Consider the following 14,409-nt stretch of genomic DNA (forward strand, 5'->3'; position numbering starts at 1 on the left):
GATTTATTTAATGTTTCCATGATTTATTTAAGGTATGAAGATCCAAATTACTGAAAAATCTGTTATCCGGAAAACCCCAGGTTCCAAGCATTCTGCATAACATGTTCCATACCTGTATTCAAAATAATATATATAATATATAACATAGGCTATGGGAGACCATACAACATTATAGTTACTTCAGATTTTAAAAAAGGGACTTATTGGTTTGCAAATATTATATATATATATATATATACATATATATATATATATATATATATATATATATATATATATATATATATATATATATATATATATATATATATATATATATATATATATAGACACACACAGTATATATGTGGATTGTTGTGCAGATACTGGATCTGTTATTTAGAGTGCTCGGGACCTGGTGAAGACATAGACAATAATGTTAGCATCACCAACAAGGAAGGTGGCTACCAGTTGCCTAATATTAGAGGCATGGGCCCCATAGCAATAACATTTTCAGATGACTTGAATGGGGAGAGAAATTAGTTTGTAAAATAGGTGGGTTATGAGGGGGAATTGGGCATGAGAGGATGTGGCCTGGGTGTATTTTGGACAAGGTTCGCACCTACATTTGCATATATACAGGCAACCTAGATAATATATTTCTTGGGCATTATATATTTAAAACAAGGCTAACAGTCCATATTTTTAAAGCAGGTATGTTGGGAAGCATGAGATAAGGCAAATCATATCACAGCAATGCCTGCACTGTGCTATTCCTTCATACTTCTTATCTTTCTACTCTCTGCACTATTATATACATGATACAGATTCTGTGCATTTTGTCTTTCTATCTTCATCTTAAATCTACTTTCAGAAAGTAAAAGCATAAATATAACAATTAACCCCGGTTAAACTGTGCTTAATATAGATCACTTTTGTTGTTGATAAAGCCAGTATTTCTGCTGAATATATATTGGTAGAGCCCACAATAAATCATGATGTATGCTTCTTTTCTTTGCATTTACAATGCACTTCAGTTTTGTCAGACAAAAGCCCACTCTTTGCACACAACCCATATTTTTAATGGGCCTTTTAAACTTTTTCTTCTGTGAGCTTTCAAAGAAAATGTATCTCTTTCATGACCGAATGTTTTATTTCGAAGTGGAGGAACACTCCACAACTGGTTCTGATGCCCTTCTTACAACACGCTCCGGAATATGAACAGTTTGGAATTCAATTTTGTTTTCATTATGTCCCTGATCTGTGATGTTCTCCTGTTTCCATCTCATTTGCTACTCATTTCAGAAAGCATTAGTGAAAGGGTCCAGTGACGTCTGTCTTTGCCCAAGTTTCCAGCATTCAACTAAAATAACAATGCTGCTATTGGTGTATGAATCACTGCCTATAATAGATATTTTCCTGTTGCCATGATTGACTTTATGTTTTGGAAAATATTTGTTTGATGGATAATTACCATTCTAGAAGTAAAGCCTTTGTTGCACTGATAAAACAGCAAAGTCTGTGTCAAAAGCATATCATATATTATTGCTGCTTACTATCTTTGCAGAAAACATACTATAAAAGTACAGCCAACTGCTAAAGGTATTTTCATGTTCTATAATTCACAGCAGCCTTTAAGATTGGCTAAGATTTGTGAGGAATAAATAGGTGAATATGGTTTATTTATGAATAATGTTCATCATTGTCATACATCAAAAACATACATTTTCTGTGTGTTTATATTTACATATGAGTATAAAAATGCAATCAATGGATGACTTCTAAGGGTACAGTTGCACTGGTGCCTACTGAGAATGTTCCAACAGGAAGCCTCTTTTTCTGGGTGGTCAAAAAACTGGCAATATCAATCGTCAATGTGTGTTAAGCTATTAATAAAGCTTGTTTTATTTGTGTGCCTACTTTGGTGTAGATGGCTAAAGGTACAAATATCAGTGTCAAACTGTCCAATCCCCTATCCTGTACCTTTTCCCACCTACCCTGGCCCCCTAATAAAACACATTTACTGCTAAGAACTTTTATTTCTCTGTAATAACAAAGCAGTACCTTGTACTTGATCCCAACTATAATTAATCCTTATTGGAAGCAAAAACAGCTATTGGGTTTATGCAATGTTTAAATTGTTTTTTATAGACTTAAAGTGATTCTGTCAAGATTTTTATGATGTAGTTTTTATTTCTAAATTACACTGTTTACACTGCAAATAATTCACTCTTCCATGTGAAATCTCATTCCTAAACCAGCAAGTGTATTTTCCTTTAGTTGTAATATTGGTGTGTAGGCAGCCATCTCAGGTCATTTTGTCTGGTTATGAAGAGTTAGCACTTTAGGATGGAACTGCTTTCTGGCAGGCTGTTCTTTCTCTTACTCAATGTAACTGAATGTGTCGCAGTGGGTCCTGGATTTTACTATTAAAGGGATACTGTCATGGGAAATTTTTATTTTTTTTTTCAAAATGAATCAGTTAATAGTGCTGCTCCAGCAGAATTCTGCACTGAAATCCATTTCTCAAAGGAGCAAACAGATTTTTTTATATTCAAATTTGAAATCTGACACGGGGCTAGAAATTTTGTCAATTTCCCAGCTGCCCCTGGTCATGTGACTTGTGCCTGCACTTTAGGAGAGAAATGCTTTCTGGCAGGCTGCTGTTTTTCCTTCTCAATGTAACTGAATGTGTCTCAGTGAGACATGGGTTTTTACTATTGAGTGCTGTTCTTAGATCTACCAGGAAGCTGTTATCTTGTGTTAGGGAGCTGTTATCTGGTTACCTTCCCATTGTTCTTTTGTTTGGCTGCTGGGGGGAAATGGAGGGGTGATATCAATCCAACTTGCAGTACAGCAGTAAAGAGTGATTGAAGTTTATCAGAGCACAAGTCACATGACTTGGGGCAGCTGGGAAATTGACAATGTGTCTAGCCCCATGTCAGATTTTGAGAAATGGATTTCAGTGCAGAATTCTGCTGGAGCAGCACTATTAACTGATTCATTTTGAAAAAAAATAAATGTTTCCCGTGACAGTATCCCTTTAAGTGCTGCTCTTAGATCTACCGGTGAGCTCTTATCTTGTGTTAGGAAACTGCTATCTGGTTACCCCATTGTTCTCTTGTTAGGCTGCTGGGGGGGGAGGGAGGGGGCTGAAATCACTCAAACTTGCAGTAAAGAGTGACTGAAGTATATTAGAGCACAAGTCAAATGACTGGGGGCAGCTGGAAAATTGACAATATGTCTAGCCCCATGTCAGATTTCAAAATTAAATATTAAAAAAATCTGTTTGCTCTTTTGAGAAATGGATTTCAGTGCAGAATTCTGCTGGAGCAACACTATTAACTGATGCATTTTGAAAAAAAACATATTTTCCCATGACAATATCCCTTTAAGGTATGGAGATCCAAATTATGGAAAGATCCCTTATCTGAAAAACCCCATGTCGTGAGCATCCAAGATAACAGCTGCCATACCTGTACACCACACTCCTGGAATGCTTGCCAAACTTTAATACCATGATGCACTACTTGCTGTTCCAGCCACCTTCTGCAGTCACATTGGAAAACTACTTAGGGCAGGTGACTTGTCTCTTTGGATTCAAACCCAAATTTAACCAAGCCTGGTTGTCATATTACCCAGGCCTTATCGTGCTTTTGGCAAGCATTCTACTTGTAACCCATTAGCTATGACTAGGGTTGCCACCTGTCCAGTTTTGACCCGGGCAGCCAGGTTTTTTGAAGGGCTGTCTAGGTCAAAACTGCCTGCCCAATATTACAAAATTAAGAAAATAAGGCATATGCCCTATGATTGACGTGGCGATCAGCCAATCGCCGATCACCACGTCATAACCCTGCACCTGACATCACTGTCCCGCCCCCTGCCCTGAGTTAGACAGACCAAAAGGTGGCAACCCTAGCTGTGACGTGAAGGAACCTGCCAGGAGGGATGCTGCTCTCTGTATCTGCCATCCAGAAGGGATGATGTCCCACTCTAATGCCCACTGAACTCCTGGCAACTCTTGTCACCTTTCTCATCCCATCAAGGCATCTCCCAATGTGTTCCTGTGCACTATAGGTATTGTGCTCCCATATTGCACAAGTCAGAGGCAGGCAGAGAGCTCCCTGTTCTATGCTTTTAAGTGCAAAAATGCAGGCAAGCAATGTTTTATACATACACACATTTACTATAAAAGTGTATATATTCCCCTTAAAGGAGAAGGAAAGTCTGTTAGCACATGGTGGTGCCAAATGTTAGGCACTCCCAAGTGACTGTATTTACTTACCTGAAACCCCGGGCTGGTGCTCCTATCAGCAGAAAACTGCACCTGCCTGGGGTTTTTATAGGGAGCACCACGGAGAGATCTTCCGGCGTCTCCTTTCTTCAAATTTCCAGTAGAACGAAATAGCCGAATTTTTGTTAAAGTTCGCCTCTTCGTTCTACTGCGCATGCGCAACCGCACAAAGAAAGAGGAAGCAGGAAGAAGATCTCTCAGTGGTGCTCACTGGTATAACCCCGGGCTGGTGCACTTTTCTGCCAATAGGAGCACAGGCCCTGGGTTTCAGGTAAGTCAGTACAACTTTGGGGTGCCAAACATTTGGTACCCCCAAGTGCTAACAGTCTTTTCTTCTCCTTTAATAATATTAAATATTTTGGTCAAAATATCTACTGTTCCACATCTCTAAAAGTTGAGTATATTTTCCCTGAAGGAATCACAGGTCCTGCAACCTACTTTACTTTTTCTGAATGAAATATACTTTTTTTCAGCTCCACAGTAATATATTTTTGGATGTTTTTCCTCCTTAAGTGTGATTCTTTGATACCGGTCCTGCTGACTTGGCTCGTTTCCCTCAAGGGCAAAATATAACCATGCTGAACCTGTTAACCTGAGAGGTAGTTCTTATTAGCATATATATTGCTCTGATCATCATTATTAATATTAATGACTTCAGGTATCACCATTTGCGCTTGTCAGCTTAATTGCAGGTTCAGGGCTTGCCATGGCTGTGCTGCTTGTCATAAATGAGCTGATAAAAAGATTTCTTTGTTATAAGTTTGAGAGTAAGAAAATTGGATTGTTTCAATGACCAGCAGCCACTACAGTTTAATAAGCCTTTCTCGAGTAGCAGGTCAGAGGAAAGCCAACTACTTATTAGTGTAATTGACTTAGAAAAATTCAGTAACCTTAAACTATCCACTGTCCTTATTTGTATTCTAGGAAAACACAATGTTCTTGGCTTTTTATTTTACTGTGTGCAAACGACTTCAGGCATAACTCAAGCTTATCTTTTTGACAAATGATTTGGTTATAATTGCTCCAAAAACAGTTTACGCACCATCTCAAGCCACTATGATTAATCATATTTAACAATCATGCTTCATTTAAAAGATGTTACGATTGTTTTCCCTTTATCATTGTAAAAATAACTTTGGTTTATAAAGAAACATTAAGAATAAAAAAAGAGAGATAGAAAAAGGGGAGAAGGTGTTCACAACCGTCTGCTATATAATATACTTTACTAATCCCTTAAAAGAACATATGACATCTTTTTGACATGAACTCATTCAGTTGGACTTATGTTAAAAAGGTGCATAACACTATATGAACTGCCAAATACAATATATATATACAGTATATATTATATATATATATATATATATATATCTTTTTATACATGATATGTTATCATGCCACAGTAGATACGGGTATGGAACCTGTTATCCAGAATGCTTGGGTCCTGGGTCTTTCGGATAAGGGGTCTTTCTGTACTTTTGATCTTGATCATAAGTCTACTGAATAATCCTCCAATATGAAATAATTATATCTTAAGACACCCAAACACGGGTGGCCGCTGTGTGGTCCAGTGATCCAACCGCCCATATCACCTCCATTCTGATCCGATTGTTGAGCCCTGACATCTCCAAACGAGTGGCTCTCCCTGTGTACGGCCACCTTTAGTTGGGATGGTACAAGGTACTATTTTACCATGGGCAGCAATAGAAATGTAGAATCTAATTCTAGCAAACATGTGAGCTAGTCTGTCTCTGTCTTGCTTGGTGTCTGTTCCAAGTCATTAGTTGGCCATTGTAGTTGCTATCTTAGATTTTCTCAGATGAAGCCAGAATGAGTTTTGTGAGGCTTTTAATCCAGAAATCCTGAGAAACACTGAGAAAAAAAGGCTTATAATCAACAGGAAAAAGCTGACACAATTCATTTTTCATTTCATCTATTCTTTTTTCGATCAACACGTTTTCACCGACATAATCTGATCAATTTCAGAGGGACCTGGGTCATTTTAATCCCCCCACACTTTAGGGCAAGTCAGGATCTAGAAAGAAGTTGGTGACAATGTCTTGCTTATCGAACTGCAATTATCTTTATTATGCAGTGTCTAACTGTAGAATGCTACTTCACTATTGGTCAGAAGAGCGCCACTGTAAATTTCTTATCATCTGATCCAATCCCTTATTCTTTTCCTGCAGAAGAGAGACCAGACTGCTCATCAGCTCGATGTGAGGTACAGTTCTCTCCACGTTGTGCCGAGGACTCCGTTTTGATAGAAGGCTATGCCCCACCTGGTGAATGCTGCCCGCTGCCAAGCCGATGTGTATGCAACCCAGCCGGATGTCTAAGGAAAGTTTGCCAGCCTGGTTACTTAAATATTTTGGTATCCAAAGCATCTGGCAAGCCTGGGGAATGTTGTGACCTTTATGAATGCAAACCAGGTAAAATCAATCAGATTTTCATTAGTGGTGTTATAAATCTCTAGTTTTCTATGTTATAAATATCTGTAGACCTTAGAATTTCATAGCTAAGATTCTACTGTAGCTAGTTCTGTTATGACACATTTCCTTCAGCAGTAATTTAACTTGCCTGAAATTGAAATTTTCCTATTGAAAATTGCCTGAACTCTACTGCACAATAATCTTTATAACCATTGATTTGTATTCATCATATCAAGTGGGTTAGCTTGTTCCAAAAGCACCCTTTGCCAATTAAAAGGGAGGCCATATCTGATAAACAAAATCAATATAGAGCAACTAAAGGAGCTGCAGTTCAGCTGCTTGTAACAGAGACACAAATTAAATGCAGAGAGAGAAAGGTATGCACACACAAATGTTGGACACCCCCAGTGATTATACCTTTTACTTCTTCTTTCAACTGCTTTATATTCAAAGATGGCACTGCAGTTGCAACATTTGCTTCAGTTCTAGTAATCCATAGCAAACAAGCAGCAGATGGCATTTCCTTGTCTGCCAACTGAAACTAAATATCTGGTTGCTATGGGCTCCTACATCTGGAGCAAACTTTGCACCTTTCCTGACAAAGCTGCACGGTTAAAAAAACATGTAACAGTTGTCAATAATGTGATTGGTGGATATTCTAAATGACTTATCACTTTGTATATCGCATGCTATAGTTTTCTAAACCGCAAACTAACGTCTAGAAGTTAACTTCGCTCCATGGGAACATCTGATTGCAGCTTCTCAGCGTGCCTTCAAGTTCACAGTTTCTCTGAATCACTGAAATACGTGTGATGTTTTATTCTCTGATCTTCCAGTATAGATTGCTATCACATTTATTTACAGTTGCAGATGCTATCTCAGTGAATGCCAAGTGTATCAATGTTAACTTCATACATCATGTTGCACAAGCCAGGAAAGACATGGGGGCATGTTGTATAAACTCACACACAACAGTGTTACGTTTACATATTCGTTTCTCATATTCGTGTGATCATTACGGTTTTATTGTTGCACACCTATAAATGCCTGTAATAGAGAAAAAATATGACTACTGGAAGTCCAAAAGGGGAATCTTTACTAGTTTACCTCTGTGTTCTGCCAATTAGTAACATACGGTGCATCTTTAGGAATTCCATTTTGACATTTTGGCACATATTCATATAGGTGTGCAAAGAAAATGGTATTGAATAGCAACAGACATTTGTCTTTTACTGCCACAGTTTTTCTCTTTAATTTTATGCACATTTGTAATGCTGTTTAATCCCTTACATGCAAATGTATATAAAAAGTGTATATTGCTGGCAATACAAATCTTGGCCTCCTACATTTTCCCCATTTGGCTTCAATAGATTATGCCAGGTCTAGAGTTGTGTAAAATAATAGCACCGATTTAGAGTTAGTCTGTAGTGATGGGCGAATTTGCGCCGTTTCGCTTCGCCGAAAAATTCGCGAATTTCGCGTGAAACCGCCGGCGTCTCGTTTTTGACGCCAGCGCCCGTTTTTGACGGGAATTTTCGCGGGAGTTTCGCAAATTTATTCGCTGGCGGCGAATCGCGCAAATTCGCCGCGAATTCGCGCCTGGCGAATAAATTCGCCCGTCACTATTAGTCTGTTACAGAAAAATATACATATTTATAAACGCCCCACTTTGGTCTTTGTAATGTATTATTGTGATGCATTGTCTTCATTTTACAGTAAAATACATTAGACATCTTTTTAAACATGACTTTATTACTTTGCTGTGTATATCCTTTAAATGGTATATGATATTGTTTACATGTCATAATCATTATGGCTTCACAGTGATTCTGATCAACATCAATAGGGGCAACTGTTAGTAAGCAAGCACAACCTCAAAACTCATTGGCTAAAAATGTGCCCCCTCAGCCACCTCCAGCCCAGTGGTAGAGACGCTTCCTCCACATACCTCCCAACTGTCCCTTTTCGAAGGGACAGTCTCTCTTTTGACAGCTCAACCCGCAGTCCCTCATTGTACTGGAAAGTCCCTATTTTCTCTGCACTGAACAGCCAGAAAAAGAAACAAAGTTTCGCACTTAATTGGCTTTTAGAAGAGATCTCAGAACAGCTAATAAGGTGCAAATAAGATACTTTGTAACAATTTTGAGACACAAAAAAACTGTTTAGATAAGGAGAAATATATTCAAACTTTCATAACCTGCCAAATTTTGTAAAATTAACATGGTAATTAGGAGGTGTGGCCACAGAAAGGGTGTGGTCAAAAACGATTCTACTGTATGTGCGAAAACATTTTTTGTCCCTCTTTTTACTTCCAAAATGTTGGGAGGTATGCCTTCATTCACACTGGGTTAAGGATTCCAGCTTGTAGAAGCAGCATCAATTTGGGGGGGCTAGGCCCAACAGGCTTCTGCATCAGGGCTCCTACTTGGACCACCGTCCCAGTCGCAACCCCTCTGGAACTCCACCCATGTAGCGTGTACCTTGCCACTGCTATTGGGGCCAGGGGGGAGGTCAGTAGTCAGGCAGGTCTTGGATCTTGGTCTGTGGGGCCTACGAGGGCCTGGAGCCACCTGTTTTTTCCCGGGGCCTGTATTTAAGAATGGTACTACCTCAAGCCAAATGTGAGTAATAATACAGATCTAAGCCAGTGCCAGTGTAGGTACTGTGACCATCCTAACATATTAATACTGATGCATTCCTATCTATTTTGTCAATGTGTCACTATCACTTTAACTGAAAACAAGGCCCTTACCATGTATATAATATAAGTTATCGCTAAATTCAAAAAAAGCATTCTGGTACAGGGCTTTTTGATACATCATAGGCCTCATCTATTAATCCCAGTGGAACAAGTGAAAGGGCAATAACCTTGTAACCCATAGGACCCTTTAACAAAGCACTTATGCTAAATTCACGGCATGGCGAAAATGGCATCACTGTGGGCACAAGGCAGTACTGTACTTAATACCCTGCATTTCATGAATACAGTGCTGCAAAGAACACTACACAAAGACCTGTGCCTATTACATGCACAGTGTGGGTCAGGGTGCAAAAGGGTTCTGCAAAAGACAGAAACTAACACCAAGCTGGCTCACTTGCAGAAATTGCCCCAGGAGAACCCTGGAAAAAAAGAAATTGTGCCAACCTTACAGTCCCCTCTGGTAAAATGTGACCATGAAGCTGAATTTTATTTATTTTTTTCCAAATAGAAAACTTAAATGCCAAGAAACCAACGATGAGTAAAACCATACAAATACAAACCCTTACTATATTTAAACACTGGTAACTCAGTGACTTTTTGCCATTATGTTTTTCCCCAGTATGTCAAGGGCTTACAGGATAATATGTCATTGATGGAGACACGTACTATGAACTATAAAGAAAAATGTTGAGATTGCAAGGCTGTGAGGCTACAAGGCTCAGCATTGTTATCCAAAGCCATTGATAACTTGACATTCTGGCATCTCTTTCCAAAGCATATATCATTCTCTATTGAAAATATGTCATAGTTGCGAAGGAGAAATGAGATGTGAGTTTCAAAGAAATCTATACTTAGCAATATTTTTTATGGCTTCATAAAGTGATGAGTTTAATACTAATCTGTCATTAGAAAGCCATAACGTGGCTCACATCAAAAATATTAAAGTGCAAATTGACACAAATGTAAAAATGTTGGACTTGGGAAATTAGGGAAATGAAGCTGTGCATCCCGCTGCAAAAAAAGGTAGAAATAGAAGCATATTTCTGCTGAATAAAAATCAAATAGTTGACCAGTAGGAAATGGTCGCTGAATACAATATAGGAAAAATATGGGAGAAAATGTAGGCCTCTGTTCATTCATTGGCTGATATAACCTTGTATGTCTGTCCTTAATTGTGTGCCTTATACAATACAGAGTGATGGATTTTAATACTTTATTATGATAGTTATTCTATATGGCACATACTACATGTTTTATAAAAAGGCAATATTTAGGTTATAAAGGATTTATAGAGCCCTACATGTTCAGGGGTATTGTTTTCCTTTAAAATTGTCTTCATTGATGTACAGTTTAGATTTTTTGTTTAATAATAAAAAATTATACTGTTTGTTTAAAAGGGTGTTTGGAGTTATGTTAATAATATAATATCCTCCTATAAGTGCATGTGCCTGTCAAATATCCTTAGAAAGTTTAGTAGGGGTACTTTATCATACAGTACATGAGATGCTGGTTTGGTAAACCACCTCTTCCACGGTTGAATAATTCAACCTTGAGTTACAGTTGCCGTCTCCCTCCCCAACACCCATTAAAGGAGAAGGAAAGGTTAAAACTAAGCAAGAAAGGTCCACCGTATTATACAATATGCTGCTCTGAGTCCTCTGTCAAAAGAAACTGCATTTCTTTTCTTCTATTGTGTACACATGGGCTTCTGTATCAGACTTCCTGCCTTCAGCTTCAACCTCCTTGCCCCGGGCGTGAGCATGCTCAGTTTACTCCTGCCCCCCCTCCCTTCTCTGCTGTAATCTGAGCCCAGAGCTATAAGTAAGCAGGGAGAGACAGAGGCATGAAGAGATGTCACACCGAGCTAATATGACAGCTGCTTTCCTAAACAAATAGATAGAGCTTCTAAAGAATTTTACATGTTATTCTACAGAATAAATATAGCATTCTAGCTTGCACTATTGCAGCTAATAATAAATAAAATGCCTCTGTAGCTTTCCTTCTCCTTTAAAGGTATATTATTATCACATATTTTTCTCGAGTTTAAATATTTCTTCCTATTTTTTTTTTTCATTAAGATAGTTCTTCAACTTAATGGGGATCCACCAAAAATGTATTTCTGGGAACTGTTAACTGAGTGGTTAGAAAAGAGTGATACAAAGTGGAGATAGAACTCTTTTGGGGGTCTCTATGATGTATGCACACACAATAGTGTTGTGGAACTTCAGGAACTGGAGACTACTAGAGGTGCAAGACAAAGTTTATTTGACACAAGCTCTGTGGATTCTGAACTCTCAATGAGTCAGAAACCTGAACAAAGGAGTCTCAGAGTTTTTATAGCCTTGTAAAAAGGGAGTTGCTTGTGGGAGAGAATAGAGATATTGCGCCATATCACCGAAAAACAGAGAACTGCTCTTAAAGCCAAACAGGTGGCTCCTTCCTCAAGGCCAGGGTATTAGTGACCAAGACTAGCTTAAGAACAGAATCCATCCAAATCAGGGGGGCTCCCAGGGGGAATTTGTACAGACATTTAGGGGCACATTTACTAAGCTCGAGTGAAGGATTAGAAGTAAAAAAACTTCGAGTTTTGAAGGTTTTTTTTGGGTACTTCGACCATCGAATAGGCTACTACGACCTTCGACTACGACTTTGACTTCGATTCGGACGATTCGAAGTAAAAATCGTTTGACTATTCGACCATTCGATAGTCGAAGTACTGTCTCTTTAAAAAAAACTTTGACTATATACTTCGCCACTTTAAACCTACCGAGCTAAAATGTTAGTGTATCGGGACCTTCCCCATCAGTTTTCTAAGGTTTTTGATTGCAGGAAAATCCTTCGATTGATCGAATAAAATCCTTCGAATCGCTCGATTCGAAGGATTTTATCGTTCGATCAAACGATTTTTCCTTCGATCGTTCGTTCGTATGATTTGCGGTAAATCCTATGAATTCGATATTCGAATTCGTAGGATTTTACCTTGAGGGTTGAATTCGAGGGTTTATTAACCCTCGATATTCGACCCTTAGTAAATGTGCCCCTTATTCTCTCTTAGAAGTTAGTGAGAAACACAGAATGGTAGGAGGTTCCTTGTGGGGAGGCTGTGTCTGAGAAGTTAGGGAAGACGTGTTGTAATGTTGTTTATGTGGGGTATGGCAACATGAGATCATTTTCAAGCTAAATCTGAATGCATTTTAAACACATTCAATGACTGAAATTCACAACAACATTGCTGTTAACATTCCACTGTTCTCTTTTAAGTCTTCAGTGTGGACTGCAGTACTGTGGAGTGCCCTCCAGTTCAACAGGCCATATGCCCATTGGATAGCTATGAGACACAAGTCCGCCTTACAGCTGACGGATGCTGCACGCTGCCTACAAGGTTTGTCTTTAATGTGAAATTGTAGTGGGTATTATTTAAATCTGTGTTTTTAATCACATTGTCAGCACCTGTCCATCTTTTGGATAGTCTTATAGTCTGGACAGCCCAGTTGTTCAGATTACAGAATGATAATTCATTAACATGAAGATAGCTATATTGCCAATATGATTGTAGAAAAGATCTGTCATGAGATGGACCTTTTATGCAAAGTCAACTATCTTATGATCATTTAGGAGTCATCATCTGTAATTATTGCACTTTAAGGGCATGGCGTGAACACAGTTTTCCTATTGTCTTAATCACAAAAAAAAAATGTTTTTAAATTGTTGTAAAGGAAACTAAAGCTTCTCCATATTTTGTCCTTGCAAGGTAGAAGTAAGCTGTGACAAAAGATGGGCGGGATATAGATGCAGAATTCACACCCACATATGTTAAATCTGACACTAGTAGCAGAAATGTTAATGTGCACATGCCAGCATGTATGGCATCATTAATTGCATTTGCATGTGATGCATTTGGCCAAGTAGAAGTATTATTGGTGTAACAGACAAAATTAACCCTGGCATTGCCACCTGCTCAAGTGTAAAGTATAATGCTCGCTTGCACCAAAGTGTGGTGAGTCGTCCACCCTATTGTGCAGTGCAAGAGCAACTGGCATATCACACGTGACTCAACTATAGACACTAGTAGACAATGCCAACACTCCCCTTGTGCCTTCTTCATTCCTGTTTAGAGGCCTGCATGAGAAATTAGGAGAGGCAATGTAGCTGTCCACATCAACCTAGGCTACAAGTCTTCTATACACGTGATGCTATGTAGAATGACATTTTTTAACCTGATAACTCTTTCTCTCTTCTTGAAAAACAAGATGACTTCATGGAAAATTTCCCGTTAGAGCAATTTGAGAAATGTTCATATACATCAGAGAAGACCTTGGCCAAAGCCTTAATACCCCCAAGTCTTGGTTCTTTAGGGGAACTATGAGTTGTATAGGTGCTGATATAAAAAGAAAAATAGCTGAGGGGTTAACTCAGACTTTAGCTTAGGGAGTCCAGAGTTCCATTTCTGGCACTGTTCATTATTCTTTCTCCTTGAGTAAATTGCTTGGTTTTTCCTCTACCTCAGGCACTAGACTTATAAAATAAGTTCTACAGAGCAGGGAGGACTCATTGCTGAGCAACACTCTGTATAATTAGTTGAGCTGTATGATGATAATTATACTTCACTGCCTGTTTAGGAAAAATAAATGGTGGGGAAATACAGTACATAAACAAAGCATTTTTTCTCTCTCTTACAAAATCATAGAGATAACACAGAGCATGACAATGAACATTATGAACTTATAATGTTTCCTGCTATAACCCATTGGGCACAAGTCAAGTGTTCTAATAAAAGCAAATGTTTTAGCAAAAGTCTGCAGGTTACAAGCATTACAAGACTATCTGATTCAATAGGTTATTGAGTTTTTATCACTGTCTGGGGAAGCAGACAATCTCGGTACAAATTAATGGCAGCTCTGCTTAAACGCTTATTTAACAAATATTTTTAGTATAGAGATCCTCACAGTACAGGGGATTTTTGATCCTTTGTATTATTCTAGTATATTTAAAGGGATCCTGTC

The 14,409-nt window shown here is 38.5% G+C and overlaps 1 protein-coding gene across 3 annotated transcripts in view; it reads left to right on the top strand.

Moving 5' to 3' along the window:
* The window catches only part of crim1.L (cysteine rich transmembrane BMP regulator 1 (chordin-like) L homeolog), a 496,227-nt gene that overhangs the window by 232,528 nt on the left and 249,290 nt on the right, over positions 1-14,409 (top strand). For all 3 annotated transcript variants that reach the window (XM_041562044.1, XM_018261588.2, NM_001170446.1), the window contains exons 3-4: positions 6,463-6,705; positions 12,668-12,788. In XM_041562044.1, coding sequence (XP_041417978.1) covers positions 6,463-6,705; positions 12,668-12,788 — 364 coding nt within the window. The remainder of the gene's footprint in view (positions 1-6,462; positions 6,706-12,667; positions 12,789-14,409) is intronic.

This window comes from Xenopus laevis, chromosome 5L (assembly GCF_017654675.1).
Source record: "Xenopus laevis strain J_2021 chromosome 5L, Xenopus_laevis_v10.1, whole genome shotgun sequence".
In the NCBI taxonomy this organism is placed as follows: domain Eukaryota; kingdom Metazoa; phylum Chordata; class Amphibia; order Anura; family Pipidae; genus Xenopus; species Xenopus laevis.